The sequence below is a fragment of the Mustela putorius genome, unplaced genomic scaffold (assembly GCF_011764305.1).
Source record: "Mustela putorius furo isolate JIRA1106 unplaced genomic scaffold, ASM1176430v1.1 tig00003942_pilon_pilon_pilon, whole genome shotgun sequence".
In the NCBI taxonomy this organism is placed as follows: Eukaryota; Metazoa; Chordata; class Mammalia; order Carnivora; family Mustelidae; genus Mustela; species Mustela putorius.
Window position 1 is genome coordinate 886,094 of NW_025422087.1, and position 22,482 is coordinate 908,575.

At 41.4% G+C, this 22,482-nt stretch overlaps 1 protein-coding gene across 3 annotated transcripts in view; it reads right to left on the reverse strand.

Annotated features, from left to right (window-relative positions):
• Positions 1 to 22,482, reverse strand: part of ATP8A2 (ATPase phospholipid transporting 8A2) — a 604,668-nt gene that overhangs the window by 152,324 nt on the left and 429,862 nt on the right. For all 3 annotated transcript variants that reach the window (XM_045069586.1, XM_013049724.2, XM_004780021.3), the window contains exons 28-30: positions 20,208 to 20,282; positions 12,802 to 12,924; positions 10,609 to 10,687 (exon numbers count right to left, since the gene is read on the reverse strand). In XM_045069586.1, the coding sequence (XP_044925521.1) occupies positions 10,609 to 10,687; positions 12,802 to 12,924; positions 20,208 to 20,282 (277 nt within the window). The remainder of the gene's footprint in view (positions 1 to 10,608; positions 10,688 to 12,801; positions 12,925 to 20,207; positions 20,283 to 22,482) is intronic.

The window sequence follows — 22,482 nt, forward strand, 5'->3', positions numbered from 1 at the left end:
CCTTTGCTATTCTAACGACTATATGACCTAGTATTATCTGTGTATTTCAGATGAGACAACCAGGGCAGCAAAGAGAAGTCAAATGACATGAAAAAGGTCATCCACTTCACAACAAACTGTAAATAAGGGTTTGTTTTCATTACTGAGCTAGAAAAAAATGCATCCCAAAGAACAAAAGAAAACTCCAAAAGGAAAAAATATATATATTAAAAAGTACTCCTTTGAAATACCAACACCTAACGGGAAAGGAGAGAATTAAGGCTGACAGGTCTTTAGCTTCCTGTGACAAAGACTCTGGGTCACACTGGAAGTAAACGCAGGGCACAGCAGCAACCCCATGAAACCCGAGTTAGGTGGGCACAGCAGCCCCGAGTTTCTCCACCTTGGCACTGCTGACATTTTTCCAGATTAGTCTTTGTTATGCAGGATGGTCCTGTGCATTGTTGGATATTTGGCAGGACTCCCCGCGCCCCCACCACGTAGCCCTGGGGGATGCCAGGAGTCCCCAAGCCCTAGCTGTGACAATGAAAACTTTCTCCAGGTGTTGCCACATGTCTCCTGGGGGTCAAATCGCCTGGCCCAAGAACAGCAGTATCAGGGGTAAGACAAAAGACAGTATCTAGAAATGTGCAGAATATACTGAGGTGAGAGCATCTAATGTACAAAGGGAGCCCTCTTCTCTCTAGTCAGACTAGGAGAGAATGAAGCGACCCCCCGCACCTCCCAGGTGTCCCACAATCCACAGAAAGAAACAGCGGGAGCCTTTAGTACAAAGTGATGCAAGTCACAATGCCAGATGGCCTTTAGAAGCAGGCAAACTCTGGGATTACCTGTGGGACTGAGAGCTTGCTTATGAGGACAGGACCTCCATGAAGACCTTTAGCACTACTGAATGCTCTGTGGGCAACTTGGCATAAAGAAAAAATAGGGAAAACTAAAAGGCATTTTCCAAATGTAGCTTCTAGAGTTTTATAATGCACTAATTTCTACCTTGTCAAGAGACTACAATGCTCACTGGCATTAAATACAATGTTTACACTTGAGGTAACCTGTACATGCTTAAAATAACTTTTCCAGAAGCCAGGATAAGCTTTTTATTTCTGTTCATCATTTTGGAAAGGTAACTCAGCACTGTATTTTAGTTTTCCACTGAGGAAAGAGTATCTCCTGCCCCACTCCAAACTTCTACCATCTGGAAAAAATTTATTCCTTGAAGGAGAAACTCCTAAACCAAGATGAGATTCTGGGACCCGCCAAAAGTCTCGAAAAGGCAGCATCCTTTAGACAAGTCACCAGCTGTCACTCTGCATACCCTGCTGGGGAAATTCCCATGGAATGGATTGACTGTTCTCTTATGGCTTATATTTCAACTGTTTTAAAAGCCAATACCTGTGGGCATCCTCTTTGTTAGATCCTGCCAATAACATACTACTGAAGGAAAGATCAGAAGTGACTGAATGTAGCAATATGCGACAGCTTGCTGATAATTCAAGCGCGGAAAAGCCCATTTAGACTGTCCAGCGTATTCCTGAAGCACGCTGTGGACACAATCTTTCTTCCCACTTCGCTTCAATTTAATAGCACTGTTATGATTCCCACGCTCCACTCGGGAAAACATCTTCTTTTAGTTTAGTAGTTTAGCTCTTATTATTTTAGTCAGATATTTAAAATTGCAAGTGATTTTTATTTTGAAAGGGAAAAAGCAACCCCCAAACTCAGGTGAGTGGTTGAGTTCCCCAAGCCAGCCTTCAGAACATTATTCAACCACCATCTGTGTAAACGAGAGTGAGAACATGACTTCACACCAAGCAGCAAGGGAAGGCAGAGACGGCTACTTGGGAGGAAGGAGGTGGTGAGAAGGGAAAGGGCAATACAGGCAAAAAGGCAATCAGCCTGCACAGAGGCTTGGAGGTGAAACACCCCGCCCCGCCCCGCCCCGCCCACAGCTGGGTTGGGGGGTGAGCGCTGTGCAAGGTAGGGTGGAACACTGGTGGTGTGAGGGCAGGGGCCGAACCTTGCAAGGCTCTCCAGAGGTCCCTCAGAAGAGAAATCCATCAAAAGTGCATGTGGGGAGGCATGATCTCACCAAATCTTTGTTTTCCTAGGGTAACCAGCAGGACGCTGAGCACTTCCTAACAGAAACCCGTCATTAGCACACAAAGGTTTAACTGAGCCAGGAGGACAGAGTAAGAAGGATTAAGCTGCCTATTGCACCAGAACAGCTGGCATTTAACCCTACAGGGACCAGTCAGCCTTTTGCAAATCGAGGATCAAATTCACCCAGATGAGAGATGTAATGAGAGAGGAGGGCATTGCCTCTTCCAAAAGTCCATAAAAAGATTTCCATTAAGTGAAGAACCTACTAGAGCAGGAAAAATTCCCCATCTACCCTGATATAACAGTCACATTTAGAATGATTTTACTATAGCTCCATGTGATGTAAAACCCAATATAATGATGATGTTTACTATATATATCAAAAGCGTTCAACAAAGTGACAGAGTTGGGGACACTGTCCCTGGTAGTCAGCTCATTCTCTTGGAGGCTTCAGGATCCACTGACCCGGAGCCAGTGGGTGCCACTGTTCTTCCAGATTTTTATTATTTGGAAAATCTACTTGAATCCAGGGGTCAACATAAAGAAGGATTAGCCAAATGTGCTTTAGAAATAGTCACTGAAAAAGACTATTGTGAACAACTGGGACAAAACCACACAGACCCCCACATTAGTACTGATGGCCCCAAATGGTTGCATGCAAAAACCTCTCCAAAAATATTTGTGGGAAAACCCATGACTGGTAAGGAAAGTACGCCTTATTTTCTAAGCAGACGGAATGATCAGAGGACTTACTTCAGAATATTCCAAAGGGCTAGGTTGGTGACATTTTATAAAGATGCCATTTCAATTAAATGCTCATTAAAAGCATTACATCATTACCCAGCTAAACCACAAGAATGCACCCAGAAATGGCTTGGACAAAAAGCAAAATCTGAAGACAAAGTTATAGCACAGTCCTGTATGGTCAGGGAAGACAGGATTTAATAATCAAGAAAACAGATGGGGTGAATTTATATGTGCATTTTTAATGAAGTAAGAATCCATGGAACACCTGAATTACAAATCACAGGCACCTCACTCACATAGGACTCAGGAGAGAGAACTGAGGTGGAGGGGCACCATTCCCTCCCTGGACACCCAGGCACCTGCCAAGAATTCTGGCTGGAGAGCGGATGCCAAGTTTCTCCTGCTTTCCTATTCCCACCCTTTGGCTTCAGAACTCTCAGCAGCTCTGGCTGAGAGCAGCCCTTATTCCAAAATACGCCCAGGGTGTCCCCTCCCCACCTTGCTTGCTGGGCCTCTCAAGCTTGCAGATGCTCAAAGGAGGCACTCCACCAACCAGGTACCATCGGACTAATATCCAGAGTGAAGAGGTGCTCCAAGTTCCAAGTAACTCATTTACAGACAAACTTTTATAGCTTCACCCTGCTCAAACCTGGACTGCCCAGGCTATAACTGAAACTATTCTTCCTGCTTCCAATGTTATGTATTCACAAAGAGAAAATTTATTTTTTCCTTTCTCTATAAAGAGTGGTATAAAATATTGGAGAGAGTTTATAGGAGGTTGAGTTTATACAAGTGTTAGTGATTATAATTACATTCATAACCAGTGCTGGGTTAAGTTCCTGGTTATATAAGCCTTTTTGCTGGATTTTCTCCTCTCTCTTGCCATTACTGATGGATAACGGGAAGGATATGAAACTCAAATTTCAATCTGGGTTTTTTTTTTTTCACTTTTGTGAAAATGGATTTAAAAAAAATGGGTGGTAACAATGAGACGTGAACTTGATGGCCGATGTCAAATAGCCACCTGTGTGGCCACAGACTTGTCTCCTGTTCTTGGGTGCACAGCTAAGTAACGTTCCTTAGCTCCTTGTACCCAGGTGGGGCCCTGTGACCAGTCCTTGCCAATCAGACATGCGCAGAAGGGATGGCTCCCTTCCCAGAGATGGTCAAGAGCAACGATTCCTTCTCCTGGCTCTGTCCCCTACTAATATCAAGGCTGACCGTGCACTCAGTGGTCACACATGAATGGAACCTGACTGTACTGAAATGGACCCTGAATTTGTTTTAATGAGGTGTGTTAAGATACGTAGACAGAGAAATGATTGTCATGGAGGAAGGAGTTTATACTTACAGGTCGCTAGAAACATGAGGCAGGGACGCCAAGCAGGGCCACAAGGGAAAGCGTCGGGGTCAGTAAGGAGGCAGAGGAGGGAAAGAGAGCACACGCTCCAGAGCCTTTACTGGGGGCTTCAGGGGGCGGAGTGGACAAAGCTGGGTAGCTATGAGGTATAATCTTAGGACTGGATGGTACAAATAATTTCAGCAGGGCTCTGTGTTATAGGGGTGATCCCTAATTGTCTGGCATCTGACCCCAGAGTGATTTAGGGCAGCGGGAATACTTTATTGGTGCATGGCAGTTCAGAGAAGAGATGGCTAGGGGTGTGGCCTTTAAGAGATGGCTGGGGGTGTGGCCTCTGGACTGGTTGACATGAGTATTAGAGACACTCTTGCAGTGGCGAGGGGGGTTCCATTTCAATTCGGGGGGGCTCCATTTCATGCATGACCCCTGCGTGCACTCTCAGCCTTCCCATCAGTGGAAGACAGAGCCAGGAGAAGGAGCCTGGGAGGGGCAGTCTCTCCAGGATCAAGGCCCCAGTGAACATCAAAAATGTGGGAAAAAAATATTGGAACATAAGAAAATATGCTCAGTGCAGTCGTCTCCCAATTGACCGTGACATGAATAAGAAATTAGCTTTTATTGGGATATGCCCCCAAGATGTGGGGGTTGTTCATTACAGTTTATTCCCACCCCAGCTAATGCACCTCAATTCAACTTCTCAATTCGACTTTCTGATAAAGTTATAAGGGTTAGAGAAATTGGGCAGCTCCGGCTCACGCTTCTTACAGCATGATACCAAACCCCGACTGTGTCAAATACATGTAGCATGGGGATTATTAAAAGAGACCCTGAAACCTAAGAGATACTTAACAGTGGGCCTCCAGCCCAATTCTGGGTTTCCAAACACTGCTGCTGCGGATTTGTGAAGCAGAACACAAGGTCCAAGCTTTCCTTCAACAGGTCATTGTGTTTAAAACAAGCCCAAATAAAACAACAACAACAACAAAAAAGTTCTGAATTTGGAAACTAGGTTTTATTTAAGTACATCACAATGGGGTTAGTAATGAGGTATTTTAGGTTTATAAGCTGTAGTTTCATTTGTATGAGAATCAAAAAAACTTCCCAAGTATTCCATCTTTCTCGTTTTTAGCGGACAAGCCCCTTTCACTTCACCTTTGTGCTTGGGGGTCTTGGGAAGGTCCTCCAGGACTCTGTCCTCTCAGGAGGGGTTCCAGAGGGTGGAGGCCATGTGGAGTGAATTACTATCCTTTCTGTCCCATTTAGCATTTAATGTTCCTCCCCAGATGTTTCCATTGATTTCAGACATTATCGAATCTGACACAGGAGGGGTGGTGGCTTGTAAAGGGGAACTAAGTGTTGGCTTCCTGTCTCCCTGTATTCCTTGGAAACACAGCATTTAGTTGGGAAACTCTGTGGCTACCACAGCACCTTGTCCCAATAGGCCCAGGAGCTATGGCCATCAAGGACAGTATTCACTAATACCATACTGGCTCCCCATGGGATGCCCGGGAGCCAGGGTAGGCCTGGCACAGAGAACAGACTCATTTAGCTTTTCCTTTCTAATAAATAACTGAGTTTAAGAAGTGGCAGGCAGAGAATGGCAGTCTTGCCCTAACATCGTTGAATGTGAGGAAGGCTAGTCATTGGGATTTACGTGATATAAAATGGCGTGACTGGCAGTACCAGGTATAGATCAGAAATAGTTCAAGCTCAAACAACCCAATAATGCCATAAGCAGAGACAAGCAGACTACGTTTCATCTCATCCACATGCACAGTTTATAAAACTGGTTGTCTAGCAGCACAGTCATTAAAAAGTACAAAATTGCCTTTTCTCGAAATTCTCAAAAGACCTTGCTGCTTAATTAGTGCCAATAAAATACGTGTCCATATACGTGTCCTTCTGAAAAGGGGTGGGAATGATTTCCAGGGTGTAGGCTGTGAGGAATTGAGAAACAAAGGTTTTGAGGAATTTTTCTCTGCTGCTAAGTATATTCTCTTGCTCCTCACCCCTCGTAAATTTCATCAAGAAAAATCTGAAAATTTCCTTTTTTAAAGTCCAAACTGATATTACTTTCTTTTGCCAATAATCACATTCCACTTCAAGGAGGAATACTCAAATATGCAGACTGGACTCCACCAATGGAAAACCTGAGTGTGGGCTGACACCAAGGGTCTTGATGAATTTCAGGCCCTACAAAGGTGACATCTCCGGTTTTAACCTAGACTCGCTTTCAGATCAAAGTATGGGAGCTGCAGACAGGCCACGGGACTGAGCGTAAGATTGTGATGGTTGGAAGAAATCTGATTTGCTGAATTGCTTGAGTGGAAAAATTTATTTTGAAACTTGAAATGAATCATCACAAATTCCATCAGCAAAGGAGTGCTTTGAAAGGTCTATCCAAAACCACGCAAAAATAAGCAAAGCAAAATTCTTGGAACCTCTCTAAGGAATGAACGACGGGCTCACACCTTCTCGAAAATATTTCTTCCCAACAATTATGTGCCCAAAGTGAACAACACTGGTATGTAAGACTCTAAGCCGCTCTTTATAGTGGAAAGAGAAGCTCCTGGTAAAATCCACCACCTTTGTGACGTAATCCACAAAGTGTGGAACAATGAAATGAAGGGCTCTGGGGACCTTAGCCCATCAAGCGAAACTCCTTTAGGGTCCTGGCTGTGGACAGAGTCTGGGGGACAGCTTCAGGTGGGACTTGGGGGTGGAGAGAGGCACTCCTGTTAGATCAGGGTCCCCCAAGCCTTGAACATGTCTCAGTTCCTCTCAAATCAGTGCCATGTTCCTGTATTTCCTTGGGGGTGGGGTTCTACATCATTCTAAAAGGTGATTCAAAGTGTAACAAGAACTCAGAGTTAAGAAAGTAAATCAGCACATATAAACAAGTAATCCCATCAGCTGCCATATCCCTATCTTCTCCAACTTGCAATCTTTCTTGATTTCCACCACTGACTTTCTTTTTCCCCCGACCCCCAAAATTCATGCTCTTGCCAAACATCATGTGTTTTTCTATGCAGCGAGTCTTCCTACCTCCCGCCTCTCACCGAGAAAAGTCTGCACCCGGGTTTTCCTGATCTGACCCTCACCTAACCCTAACCTCCCGCCCTCCTTCCCAGCCACTCCCCCCCACCTCTCTGATGTAGCTGTCTTGACTAGAGGGTGCCACTGCTGACCCCAGAGGGGACCCTGGGAATATGTCAAGACATGTTCTGCTCTATTATAGTTGTACAAGGATAGGGAAAGAAAGATGGAAGGTTACTGACATTTGCTGCCAGCATCCTGAAATGCTCATAAGGTCGCCCAACAAAGTCTAGAATCTGGGTTTCCCTGGCCCTGCATTGGGAAATACTGCCCATGGCCTCTTCAGGTTCTTGCATGCCTAGGCTAGGTACAGAGTGCTCTCTCTCCTCACCTTTCCCCACACCTGCCCTGCCCCACTTGATCAGCCACTCCTCACCTTTCAAGAATATAAAATGTCACTTCCTCAGAAGAGCCTCTGGATTAGCTTGTGACCCCATAGACCACAGCACACAGGCCAGGAAACAGCGATGTACACATTTCCTGGTCATCAGCTCTGGCCTTCTGGAAGCGGCTGGAGGCAGGAGAGGCAGAATTTCTACGTGTTGCACTCTCAGGGTCACTGATTTGCCATGATTCTGCTGAATCAATAGATTCTCAAAACACACTCCCTGGAAGCATGTATGCACATTCCCATTTCCTGGGTGTTAATCTCCTTACACACTCCCTGCAACACCTGCACACACGAGTGTTCTTGCCTCTAGTTCTCCTTCTACCTTTCGCTCTTATGGACTTTATACATTCATTCCCCCAAAGGGCTCTGATCATGATACTCTCCTCTGATCATGATGCAATCTCAACACACATAATCCTATCTTCACATAACATCTTAAGTCCTGACTTCTCAACCTCACATTCAAAACCCTGTGCTGTCCAGTTTCCACCCACCTTCTCACATCTTTTTCTGACCTTCACCGGTGAAAGGACAGACTCCTCACAGCTTCCCACACCTGCCCTGAAATTCTCTACATTGTTCCGCTCTCCCATCCATTCCTACACCTCTCGATCCTACCTGGACTTCTAGGCTAAGCCTGGATGTTACCTCTTCTACTAAGTAATTAATAATCCCAAAAGAAAGGCATTTTCTCTTAGCCCTCTGAAAACTCATAGCATATCATCTGTATTTGACTTGCGGGAATTATTTTCTACTTTGTACTAGAAGTTTCCATGCATGGATCTAGTTTCCCTACCAGACTACAAACCCTTTGACAGTAAGGCTACGTTGATCCATTCACCTAGCACCCTTAGAATCCACCTCAAAGCCTTAGATGTAAATATTACACAATAAGGTTAATGAGCAATGATGCAATAGCTTTGCTATGCATTAATAGTGAGAATTTAGAAATTAATTCTAAAATATTCATTTGTTAGAAAAGTCAACTCATGAACAGAACACCAATGGCCTTCTATAATTCCTGCCAAATATAATTCATATTTGCAATTTATTTCATCTCACACAGTTGCACTCAATAGGTTAACATTTATAACAAAATTAACAGAAAGCTTCTACGCTAAAGGCTAAATACATACAATAAAATAATGACATTGATGATGATAGTGATGATAATACAAACTGGAAAAACATCCTATGGGCTGGCTACTAGGTAAATCACCAGATTTGAGGGAAGCCGATAAGGGTGGTAGAAATGGACTTGAAATTCACTTGGTGCTATCTCTCAGGTAAATAAGTAACTTTTGGGAGTCTATCTGTTTTGAAACACAGGCTATTTCAGGGGAATAAACAGATTTATATAGTGGCATCTAGCTAGACTATCCCAATTCCACCATAAATAGCAAGCTGCAATCTCAACACACATAATCCTATCTCCGGGATTGGAAAACCATCACTTCTACTGCAGAATGGGCCATATTAGGGCTTTCTGAAGCAGACAACTGAGTGACCATCTTATAAATCTTCTGAGGGTCCAAAGGCAAGCCCTCTGGAGTTGGGACCAGAGTGCAATATCTAGATGAGAAGGGTAAGAGGCCTGGAGATGGTACTCATGGTCCAATCCATACTAGTCCCTGTGTCTTCCTAAGTATGGGCTCAGGGATAACAGGACAGCTGTCCAGATTGTTCTTACGCTCATCAGACAAATTGCTTCCCAGCCCCAGTCCATCCTGCTGCAGAGATGGCAGTTTCTATCACCAAACTGGCAGAGCTTCTAAAGCAAGCCACATTCAACACTCTTCTATTTGTAGCCCCTGCTCACTCGAAATACACAGAAATCCACACTGAGCAAAGCTGAACCACCGGAGAGCTTTAGAGTTCAAAGAACATGATTTTGCTAGAATGCCCGTGTGTTGGGGGCGGGTGGGAGGGCTAGAAGTAGAACGTTTTTATTTCCTGATCTAGATACTCAGGGACACTTGAGGGAAAAGGAGGTCAGATGAAACTCAAAGAACAGGTCATAGGCTGTAATAAATTGGCAGGGCATGCATTTTTTCTAACTGTCGGTATTTAATAGGTTAAAGAATATCAGTGAGGATGAATCATTTTTGTTTGAAGCACAAAACAGATTGACATAGAAACAAAGAGGCTTGGAAGCTTTATATTCTTTGGTTCTCTGAACAATAAAAGGCCTTGTCTAGTCAACATTTGGAGTAATTTTTCCCAGGGGAATTATTACTATTTGAGAGGGATGAAAGAGTAGCATTTTCATGATCCATTTTCCTTTTCCGAGACTAAAAGATGTGTCTCCTTAGGAGAGAATCTTTTGGATGTATTAAGGAGTGTGAACAAATACAGGCAGCCACGTTTCTCACACGTCCTCTTCCAGCTGGAGGAAAGACTAAAACCAGCCGAGAGAATCGGGCCTCAAACTTTAAAAGTCTGCTTGAAAAGTGTATGTCAAGGAGAGGGGATTCTTTCAAGAAACGAGGTGTAAGTTTAGACCCTCACAAGATCTGAGTGACTCTGCATACAGGTATGTGAGGTTGGAAAACGAAAGCCCAAGCAATTAACAGAATATGTCAAACTTGGGGCCGAGAGGCATCGATGTTTCACTCCAGCATAGTGTTTTGCTTCAAGATCCTCCACTCAGTTATTAAAAATAAAGTTTAGAATTCCTAGCATTTAAACTCTCCAGGCAACTGGAAAGAAAATGGGCTCTCGGAGCCAGAATGGATGAAACCTACAAGCTATAAACCTGAGCCCGAGCTCTCATTAGATTTTAGGTATGTTTTTCTTCTGAAATGTGTTCTTGTGATCTCTACGTCTGCAGAACTGGGAAAAAAAATTTTTTGTGAACAACTGGCACCAGAGGGACCGCAGAGCTACTTGCTGACAGTTGAAATCATGAAGCCATTACCATGCTCCAGCGCTTTCATGGGAAACCAGAAGAGGATGAGGGAGTGGACCAAGGCGTTGATGCAGTGACCCCAGAAAACCTAAGGGAAAACAAACCAAGGGAGTCAGGAGCTGCCCACAACTCTTGACCTCTGTGCAACTCAACAAACGCCTCATTGTGAAGGATACTGGCAGTGGGCTGCGTTGCTCCAGAAGTAGCCTAGTATTCTTGAAGTTAAAAAAATACCGGTTTCCTCATTTTTACATACAAATGACTGGACTATCTCTGGATAATATTACCTTGCTGCAAAGACCTAAATATATATGCCATATATGTGGACCAATATACAATCTGTCCATATCCAAAAATGATTTATAAGCTTTTTTCTGTTTTTTTAAGAATCCTAAAAAAAGACAACAGACATTTACAATCATCTAGAAAGAGAAAGGTATTAGGTCAAAACTGTTAACAAGAGACAGAAACTGTGGACTTCCTGAAAGCATTAAAAACACTTTAAATGTAGATTTCTACATGGTGCTCCCATTCTTTTGTTTTGTTTTTTAAAATCCCTCCCGAGCAACTTGTTAATTTCTGGGGGTTTGGTTAATATAATGCACATTTAAAAATTCTCTTTAACACTTGAAAGGTCAAACAGAAGAACACAACGTTTAGTTTCTTCTAAATTAAGGTTTCATAAATGCACTTTAATCATCTTTTTACTACTGAGATGACAGAACTACTATACTAAAGCCAGCTTGAATTTATTTAAAAAATCCAGATTTTTCCAGGGATTGTCATATAGTTTGATCCTAAGTAGCAGTGAGGAAGCAGAAAAATGAAAAAGGTCATAGACAATGGGATTTTCCATTTTTAAATGTTCATTTTTTTCCCCTTCTCCCTGACCTCCTTACCTACCTCCTCAAAAAAAAAAAAAAAAAAAAAAAAAAAAAAAAAAAAGTCTCCAAGGCTTCTGCAAATAAGTCTCAGAGAATTCTCAGCTCTGCTACCTTTTAAGTGGGTTCTTTCCTACTTACTTCCCATCTTACAGGGCTATTGAATTCAAGCGCTTTAAAAAACAGAGTTACATAAAGAATGCAGAACCAACAGGCCATGCTTCCCATTGACAAACTCAGAGTAAACAGGGACTGAAAACAAGTATTCATCCAAGTCTTCCCGTGTATGGAAGGCAGTAAAACCAATAGGATCCATTTTGGTTTTTTCCAGGCTTGAAAGTGCCTATTATGCTTTCTTCAAAAGAAGACAGCTCTGAAGGAAGAGACTCTCAATAACACTGGCTCCAAACGAAGGCTCCAGAGGTGGTTCTCTCCTGGAGGACTCCCCTTGGCATCCTTACCAAGGCCCCGGCGGCTACCCAAGCAAATCACGCACACCACCTGTGCCCAGTAATTTCACTGACCTCTGTTAAAAGGTCTCCCTGAACCTCTCATTAAACATCCTAATCCCCTCCCGCACAAAACCCGAAGACAGAAGCATGGCAACACAGGCATCCTGCACCCAGCCTGGCACGTGTCTTCCCTTCTGGCCGGGGCCCTCAACCTCTCTGCCTCTTGGCTGTGACTGGCAGGCCCCATGAGGTCCCCTCTGCCCATCCTGACTGTGGAATCCTGGCAACACCCAACCCAGCTTCTACTTGGCCCTTTGCAGGGTTGCTGACACCTTTTAGGTCTAGAGGATTTCTCATTTGATTTTCCAGTCTGATTAAAAAAAAGAAAGAAAGAAAGAAAGAAAGAAAGAAAGAAACCCACGACTGATTGGATTCCTGTGTTGACATCTGGCCAATTTTTCTCGCTAGCTAAAGAAACATTTTCTTTTAAAGGAAAAACCAAGCCAGGGTGGTAAGAAGGCTCTGTTAGGGAAGCTCCCAGCCCTCCTCAATGCAGGGCTTTATGAAGGGTAAGGGGAGTCTCTGACAGCTGATCCAAAAGGCCCTAGGGCCATGGGTGCTGCTGGCCACATGGGGACAAGAGGAAAGGAGTCAACAAACAGGAAGTAAACGTGCAACACTGAACTTCCTTTCCAGCTGGCATCTTGAATTTACCAGCTTGCTATACTGGGAGAGGGCGGGCATCTCACCTCTTCTCGAATGTTCTCCCTAATGCATTAGCTCTCTCACATGCAGATAACTAGAGCTGGAAGACATACAGCAGTGCTTATGCCCTTTTGAAGTGACAATTCTGCAATAACATTGTGTACCTTTGTGTTGAAGCCTTCTGCATTCTGGGTGATTTTGTAGAGCTGTGGGAACCTGAGCATGCTCTCCTGGGTGCAAGACCTCTCAAAGATTCCCAGCGTGAAGGGTGGTAGTGCAGTGAAAATCTGTATGGAGAACAATGAGCTGTTAAAAGAGGATGTTCTGATTTGTCTGGCTTAGGTGTTTCCGTTCTATGGAATGATGACTTAATTTTAAGTCAAGTCCGAACCTGAGTTTCAATGATTCACAACTTACCAGACACCCTCCAAACAAAGAAAGTGCATGAACGACCGTTTTTGTTACTTAGTCAGCATAAATGAATCCATTGGACATTGAAAACAACACCATAAATATATGATTAGCTAAGAAATCATGTCATATTAACAACTACCTTCCTTTGAAAAATGAGCGGTGATTTAGGTGGCTTTGTGAAGTGTTGTGCTTTTCGTGATCATCGGCTCAGGCACAATTTTACAACTTCCCATCCTGATCTTATTCTCAGATTTCAGGAAGCATGATGTACTTCATCCATTTATTCATCTGACAGACATTTATTCGGAATGAATTATGGGCCAGACACTGTGATAAGCACCAGGAATAGGTACGGACGTTTAAAGACAGAAGAAGGAAAAGAAGCAGGTCCCTGACCTCCAGGAATTCCGTCTACTGCAGAGCGGGAGACGGGCAGCCGGCAGCAGGCATATAAATAAACACATAAAACACAGCACTCTGCAAAATTACTCATGGGGGAGAGCGCAGAGAAGAAGGGAGAGTCAGGATTCTGGGACCAAAGAGTGCCTGACCTGTAAGGTATTGGACCTAGGGGATTTGGCCGGAGGAAAAGGAATGTCATGGAGTGGGGCAAGAAGGAAGGACTCCCCTGAAACAGGAACCACTCACAAAGCTTTGGGTCCGAACACATGTGGTATGTTTGCGGGTTGGGGTTGGACTTCTACGACATCCAGGATGGTGACGGGCTGAGGACAGGGCACAAGACAAGGCCGGGAAGGAGAGAGCAAGCTCCCATGATAATGAGTTTCTTGGGCCAATGGTGCCTTCTGAGACTTTCGCTTTTACCTGTAATCTACAGGTGGAGAAAGGCCAATAAAGCTTGAAGGCTCCTCTTAAACCTTGGAGCAGAAAGGTAAACATCCTGGGATGTCAATTTTCTCCAGATTTCAAGGATAAAAGGATCAAGAATGGTCGTACTCATCTCTCTTACAGGAATACAAGTCGTCTGTTTAAGGGAGATGCTCCTAGCAAACATCTCAGAAGCTATGCACACTTAGTACATCAACTCTCCCTTGTGGTTTTGTTTAAATGTGCTATCATGCACAGTTGATACTGCCATCCTTGTTTTTCTTTTTTTCTTCCCCTTTTCACTTGACTTTCTACCCACTTGAAATCATTCTACCCTTCGCCAATGGACAACAGCCCAGTAGGACCTACCATATTTCCATATTTTCACCCTGCTTACAACATACCACATACACATATGTATACTGTTTAGGGATCATTCTTGGTTATTACAGAAACAAGACACAATTACACATTTTTCATCATCACTTTATTTTCCACAAAACAATGCATGATGGGATGCCCTTCAAGTCCCTTCAGCCTGACACTGATGCAATTTTCTCATGCCCACATACTAATCCATAGTATGCCTGCACCATATTTTTTAAGCTATTTACCTATAGATAGGCATTAATTTCTTTCCAACTCTTTGTTCCACAAACTTTGTATCAAAAAAAAAAAATCTATGCTATATTACAACATACACACTTTATCTTTTATTCCTATGGGAAGGTTTCCCAGAAACAGTGTGGGGGGTAAATAGATAAAATTATTTCAAATTTTATAAGATGCTGCTTGGTTGCTTTCAAAAAACATTTACCTTTCCTTTTACAAAGGACAACAGTAATCTTGTCCCTGCTTCTCTATCAGCAATGGTGTTATATTTAATATTCTCCAGACTGAAAAATTGTAGATATTAACTCTTACTTTAAAAAATTTACATTTTGGGGGCACCTGGGTGGTACAGTTGGTGGAGCGTCCAACTCTTGGTTTCAGCTCAGGACATGATCTTAGGGTCCTGGGATGTCCAGCTCTATGCTCAGCACGAAGTCTGCTTAGACTTTCTCTATTTCTGTGTGCCTCCGGCTCTCTACCCCCTGCACTTACGCATGCTCTCTCTCTCTCTAAAATAAATAAATAAATATTTTTAAAATATTCACATTTCCCTGATTACAATGTGCTTGAGAATGTTTTTATTTTTTTGTTGGACACGTGGATTTGCAGTTTTGTGAACAGTCTAGTTAGGTCCTTTGTCTGTTTTCTATTTGTGGTTTATCCACTTTTCTAAGAGTTCTTGGATTATAACAGATATCCATTCTGTCTTTGTATTATAAAGTTCCATCCAAATGAATTCTGTCTCCTGGCTTTCTTGATGGTTTCTCTCCCCATATAAAAGTACTTAATTTTTATATGGTCAAGAATAGCTTTGAGTGTCCAATTACAGTTATTAAGGTTTTCAGGAGTTTCTTGCAGGAAGCTTACAGTTTTAATTTTTCACATGTAAACCTTAACATATCTGGAATTTATTTATCTATGTGGTATAGAATAGGAGTCCAATTTTATTTTTTTCCAAATAAAGAGCCAAGTTTTTAGAACACAATTAATCCAAACACTTCCCATTTAGCTAGAATAGCACCTTTGACGTTTATTAAATTCTCACATATTACAGATCTGGAGTCCAAAACTAGAATTTAGCTCTGGATTCCCTAATTGCCTAGTCCAGTTTCACATCAGCATCACATTGACTTGGTTACAACAGGCTTGTACTACAGTCCGATGTTTAGTAAAAAGAAGTTGACCCTTACAATTGTTCTTTTTTGTATATCTTTATTCTCAGGTACATGTTAATTCTATTTATACTTTGATATCATTTTATGTAACTGCCCTCTCCCCCCACCATTCAATCACTGGGATTCTATTGGAATACATAAATTTATATAACAATTTAGAGGAGCTTTTTTAATGATATCACCTTCTCATATGAAAGAATAATATGCCTTTCTATTTGTTCAACTCTAATTTGTATATTCAAAAAGGTTTTGGATTTTTTTTCCTACTTGGTACTATAAAAATTATTCCTATGCAATGTATATGAAAGCAATTATTATACCCTTGAATTTCTAAGTGTTCATTGCTAGAGTTTAAAAAAAGCTATTGTGGGATTGGGAGGGAGACAAACCATAAGTGACTCTTAATCTCACAAAACAAACTGAGGGTTGCCGGGGGGAGGGGGTTTGGGAGAAGGGGGAGGGATTATGGACATTGGGGAGGGTATGTGATTTGGTGAGTGCTGTGAAGTGTGTAAACCTGGTGATTCACAGACCTGTACCCCTGGGGATAAAAATATATGTTTATAAAAAATAAAAAATTAAAAAATAAATAAATAAATAAATAAAATTTAAAAAAAAAAAAAAAAAGCTATTGATTGTTAGGATAGAAAATAGCTTATGGGTCTTACATGTTTATTATGGATCTAGTCACCTTTTAAATCCTCTTATAATTCTAGTATTTCTTTACTGGTATTTTCTGGGTTTTCTAGATAGACAGCCACTTATGAACACATTTAAAAGTCCATATTTTGTGTGCATATTTGTATAAGCACAGAAATCAGTTTTTTTCTAGTATTTGTAATAGTTATTTAATTTTCTTGGCAGTTGCTGAAAATTCCAAAAACAATGCTGAATTATATAGTGATTTCAGGCATTCCTGACTAATTTCCTACTTAAAATGAAATCATTTAAGGATTTTACCATTTATGGCAATATGCTACTTTTTTTTTTAATATGAATAGTCTGGATTATAGTTAATTGGTTTCTTTCTTTCCTATTTTACTTAGAGTTCTTATTTTGGGAATGGCAGCTGATTTGCCTCAAATACATTCTCAGCATCCACTGATGAGATCAGGTTTTTCTTTTTTCTTTTGTTGACATAATGATATTTAGAAATATTTAAAAAGTTTGAACCTCCTATATTTCTGAAATAAATCCTACTTGGTCAAATATTTTATTCTTTTGATACACTGTTGAACTCTATTTGCTATTTATTTAGAATTTTTATAATTCTGTTTAAAAGCAAGGATGGCTCACAGTTTTTTCTTCAAATTATGCTGGCTTGATAAGATTAAATGGATACATTTTTGAAACAGCTTAAAACACATTGAGTTATCTCTTCATAAAACAAGAGATGAAATCTAACTGAAACCCATCTGATCATGGTGGTTCTTATAACCATAAAACAAAATGATGGAGAAATTTGATTATGGATTTAATGAGAATCCATTGGGATGGCATTCCTTCATTCATTATTCTGAGAGATTTAAGAGTTTCAAGTCAGTTTTAATGCTATTTAAATCTGCTATGAGAAATGATGACTCGCTACTTTAGCTGACCCGGGGAATCAAACAAAAATATAAAGAGTAACTACAGAAAAGAAAAAGTAAGACAAGCAAGACAGAAATACTGTTTGGAGAAAATGGCAGGAGGAAATCCAGCCCCGGAGAGGGGTCACTAGTGAATGTCTCAGAAGTCCCAAACTGTCTCTTGTACCAGACTGTACTCTGTGCAGTGAGGCTGGAGTGGCAAAAATCTACTAAACAGGCCTTGTTGGAACAACAGTGGCAAAAATTGGAATATGGACTAATATGGATCAGATAATAGTATTGTATCCATGCTAAATTTTAGATTTCAATCATTATACTGTGGTTAGATAAGAGAATGGTCTTAGCATCTATGCACCAAAGTATTAAGCAGTAAGGGGGCCTGATGTGTTAAGTTATTTTCAACTGATTCAGAAATAAGTGTGTTGGTGGGTGTGCACCATGAGTGCCCGTGGCTGTGTGTGTATGCACACTCATGTCTATGGGTGTGTACATGTGTGCCCAACGGGGCTGTGCACACATAATGCACATGTGCAGAGAGATAATGCAAATGAGGACAAAATGCTAATAACTAGGAAGCTAATATCTCCTGTATTAGCCAGAAGAAAGAACTCCTTTCTTCATACTCTGGCATTATTTCTCTAAGTTTCAATTTCTCTCAGTTTCAGTTTATTTCAAACAAAAGTTACCAAAACAATAACTTTTTAAAGATTTTATCTATTTATTATTTGAGAGAGAGAGAATATGAGAAAGCACAAGCAGGAGAAGGGGTAGAGGAAAAAGCAGGCTCCTTGTTGAGCAGGGAGCCCGACGTGAGGCTCGATCCCAGGACCCTGGGGTTAAGACCTGAGCAGAAGGGAGATACATAATCTACTGAGCCACCTACACAAAACAATTCCAATGGGGACAAACGTCCATGTTCTCAAAAGGTTTGGCCCTTTCAGCATGATTGTCTTCTGGAGGCCAACACTCTTTGACACCACTTCGTGGACCCTTGACCTTCCCAACTTTGCCGCCACTGGTTGGTGGCTCACTCCAACACCTGTTCTGTGGACCTGTAGCGACATGACATAGGGCCATTTCACCTTGAAATTCACCTCTTTACAGCAATATTCTCTTTTCTGAGGGACACAAAGAACATACCACACTTTCCCAACTCTAGGGATCAAAAGTTCACCATGGGTCCTAAATTTTCATATGCACAACCATTACTAAAAAAAAAAAAAAAAAAAAAAGTTTAAAATTTTTTTTTTTTTTTTTTTTTTAGTATCTCTGAGAAACTCTGATGGGGCTTAGAAATCTGCATCTTCAAACAAACCTTGGTTTGTTTGAATGTAAGTGGTATATGGACCCTATTTTGACCAATGCTGTCTTAAAGCCTATCAGCATTTCATGCATAGCAGGTCCTCAATACAAGTTTGTTGGATTTATTTCAATTGTCCAAGGCTGCCCAGAGCTAAGAAAAGAATCCAGCTCCTGTGCCTGAGTATACAAGTAGGGCTAGCCTCCATGCCTTTGGCCAGGTGACTTGTATTCTACTCCTTTGCTATAAAGCACCATCACATAGCTTCCTATTTATAAATATGTATATGAGCATGGATTTGACCCTTTCTGGCACTAAATCTATGGAACAGTCAACATAATTTTAATCTGCTCAAAACAGTCACATGTTCTGCAAAATTACCAGTCCATCCAAGGGGAGGTCCCTGAGCCTCTCTCCATGTGGTAGGTGAGTTAGAGTAGATCTAACTTCTGGCACAGTTGATAAATGGGCATTGATTCAGCCTTGCTCTCGATAACGGTCACCTTTGCCTTTTGAGCCTAAGTATTAGCAACAAATGTGCTAGTGCACTTGGTCGTGGGATAGTCTGTAACTGACCGGTGCTCTTTAAACTCCAGATCTGAACTCAGGTCCCAGTAGCAGGTTATTCTATCCATTTGGCTCTCTTTACTTGTCAAGCTACACAGGGCTGGGGCAACCTGTCATATGCAGCATTTTATACCCAGCAATGAGCATTAGTAGCTTTTTAGCTACTAAAAAAAGGAAAAAAGACTGAGGAGTGGACAGATGACTTGAACATGCAGCCACAAATGTATATACAAGCTTTAAATATTTATAGCACCACAATGTATACTGTATGTCTGGTAACTGCCATCTGAATCTACCTATGATGGCTACTTCTGACTATAAACTCCCACCGGGCGGGCAAGATCAGAGTTAGTGTCCAAAAGACACAGGGTCGTGCAACTCAAAATGTTGCATGCTGGGGTCTCTAAAGCACCAGGCTGTGAGCCCCTGAGTTCTCGCTGCCAAACAAAAAGCTAAGTAGTTACACTTCGTCATTTTTGGCTTGTAGTTCATATTTATTTTTAGCTTTTGAATCCATGATAGCGAAGTAATGAAAAAAAGAACTCAAAAATTATGAAAAATACTGAACAGGCTGATTACCATTCACCACGGGAGCTGGAAGTCAGCATTCATTATTCTAGCACCAGCAGTGGAAGAAAACATTCTTCTGCAAGGACAGTAACTCTTTTAAGAAGGACAAGAAGGACATTAGATTATGTACTATATATGCATGTCTGTGTTGAGGAATTCAGAAATAAAATTATGAAGTGGAAGGGGCTGCGATGTAGTTCAGAATTTTTTACTCGAGCTAAAAACATGGAAATGTTGTGCAGACATTTAGTAAGGAGGTAACAAGGGTCTATTATCAAGATATATGGGTTAATAATTTCATGGGGTTATTCAAGAATGATCTGCTATGATTGAAACCATGTGTGGAGGGCTTGGGCCCCTGCAGGATGTGTCGCCGCAACAAAGGCTCTAAAGACGTATTTGTGCTGCCTGCTATGTGCGCAGATGATTGACTTAGATACACTTCCCAGACATAAACAGTAAAGGAATGTCACTGAAGTTCTGCATGCTATCTGATAGAGATGGAGAATGCTTACCACATTGTACAAGCCGATGCACCAACGTTCAAATAAAATCTGCCCAGAAAATCCATTAACAAAGGCGAACCAAAGCTGGAAGAGAAGAAAGTTCGAGAAGTTTTATATCAATATTGACCTAAATGTTTCCATTCACTGAAGAAGTAGTGGGGGGGGGGAATGTGGACCACCAGCTGGACACAGCTGCTGAGGGATAAAGAGCCACAGGATGTGGCGGTCTGTTCTTTCATAAAATATAAAGTCCCAATATCACATGTACCAATATTTTAAGGGGAATTTGTCCTGAAGGCATACATCAATTTGGTAAAGTGCACATATTTACAGAAAAACAACTTATGTTTAATTTATATTGAATGTGTTTCATGGCAACGCTTTCTCAAATTCACGCTCTTTTCCCCTATAAAGTTGATTTGTTAAACACGATTGATCTTTGCAGGACTTTCAAACAGATAAAAACCATAAATAAAGAACAACAAAAACTCCTCTGTTGGTCATTTGTGAGCTTAGCTCATAAAATACCGATCCCCCCTTAATCAGATGTCCACCACCTCAGCAAAGGTCAAATGTGGTAGTACGGAAGGAACATGCTCAAATCATCTTCAGGAATATCATGGGATGTAGAAATAAATAGAATGTAGATGATTATTTATGTCTTCAAGTGGACTGTAATTCTAATTGATTAAGCAAGACTGACATAAAAACAACTGCGGAGCAAAATACCAGGAGGCATCAGACAGGCATAATTAGTAGAAGATGTAGAACAGTAAGACTGCACTAGGAGAGGGTCGAACATCACGAGGATGGACGAAAACCTGATTTAGAAGGGAACGAATATGGAAAAATGAAATGCAAAGTGCCTCTGTCATCTGAATTCTAGGAATACAACAGGATTTCACTGATTTGAAGGTAGACTTTAAAATATCCCGTGTGAATTACAGACTCCACCTAAGTGGTAAAAATCATGACAGACTGAATCTGTTACTAGAGTTAAACTACAATGGCAACACAGAACAGCCACCCCACAATAATAAGAGTTGAGATCAAGTCTACTACTGAAATTTTACCAAGTCAGATTTTTCCAAACCAGTTTCTTGAAGCCAGGTTCCTTACATGCACAACTGTACTGAGTGTGATACCCAGGACAAAGGACTCACCAAGCCCCAGTGGGATCAAATAAAATACACCACAATTCAATTGACAGATGAAGTTTTCTTAAGAACAGCTCTCATTATCCCATCCTCTGTTTCAAAAAGCTACTATGAAGTCTCTTAAACCTAAGATAAGCTTGCCGACCTTGCTGATCTTCAAAAATCCTTCCACACACCAATTCACTCATAAATCCAACTGTCACCCAAGAGGTCCCCAAGAGGTGTGGCTGTTCTCAGTCAAAAAATATTGATGGGGGACTAAAAATCAGAAGTTTGTGCTGTGTTTTGCACGTCAAATATTTTTTTACAACACCTGTTCAAATATTAGCTGTCCCTAAAACAACATTTCCAATCGCCCTGCTTTCTAACTACTGGCGGCCTTGACAATCAATACTTCAGCCAAAGTGCAATGAGAGCCTGGATCCACATCTGACTCAAGCATATTTGTCAATTGTTTTAAGAGTTATAATCTTATTTCCCCAAGACTGTGTTATACTTTCATATTCTCCCATTCGAACAAATGAGCAAACACTGATAAATATCTAGTGAACACTTAACTCTTTTATTGTTTAATTCAGTTAATTTGTCATCTTTTGTTGAAGGTAGTGATATTTCTACAGCTCTCCCCCTTTCCCTACATCAACTGAAAACAGCAAAAATAATTGAAAACAGCAAAAATAATGGAAAATAGAAAATAGCTATTTTCAATGAAACTATGGAATAGCCCTTATTAAAATACAGATGGCACAGAATGAAAATAATAAAAGCAACAAGACTAGGTCAAACAGGAGGACTGCCAATAGCAGACAAATCCTACAGAGTAAAAAGTTTTGCAGGAAATATGGGAAACTATCCAAGAAACAGCTGAATCCACTCTTATTTAAAGGGTGAAATCTAGAAGCAGGGACAAGTCATGGCTGAAGTCCCTTGCCCCATTCAGCACGGCAAGCAAACGGAGGTTCTAGGGGCAATGTACACACAAACGCGGTTTCTCCCCAGGGAGCAACGAGGAGGACGGCAGGATAAACGGGGAGAATAAATGGCCGCCAACCGGGCAGACTCTGATCAAGGGAACCCAAAAAGAAAGAAAGGCAAACTCATCTGGTAGAAAACCCGTAACACACAGA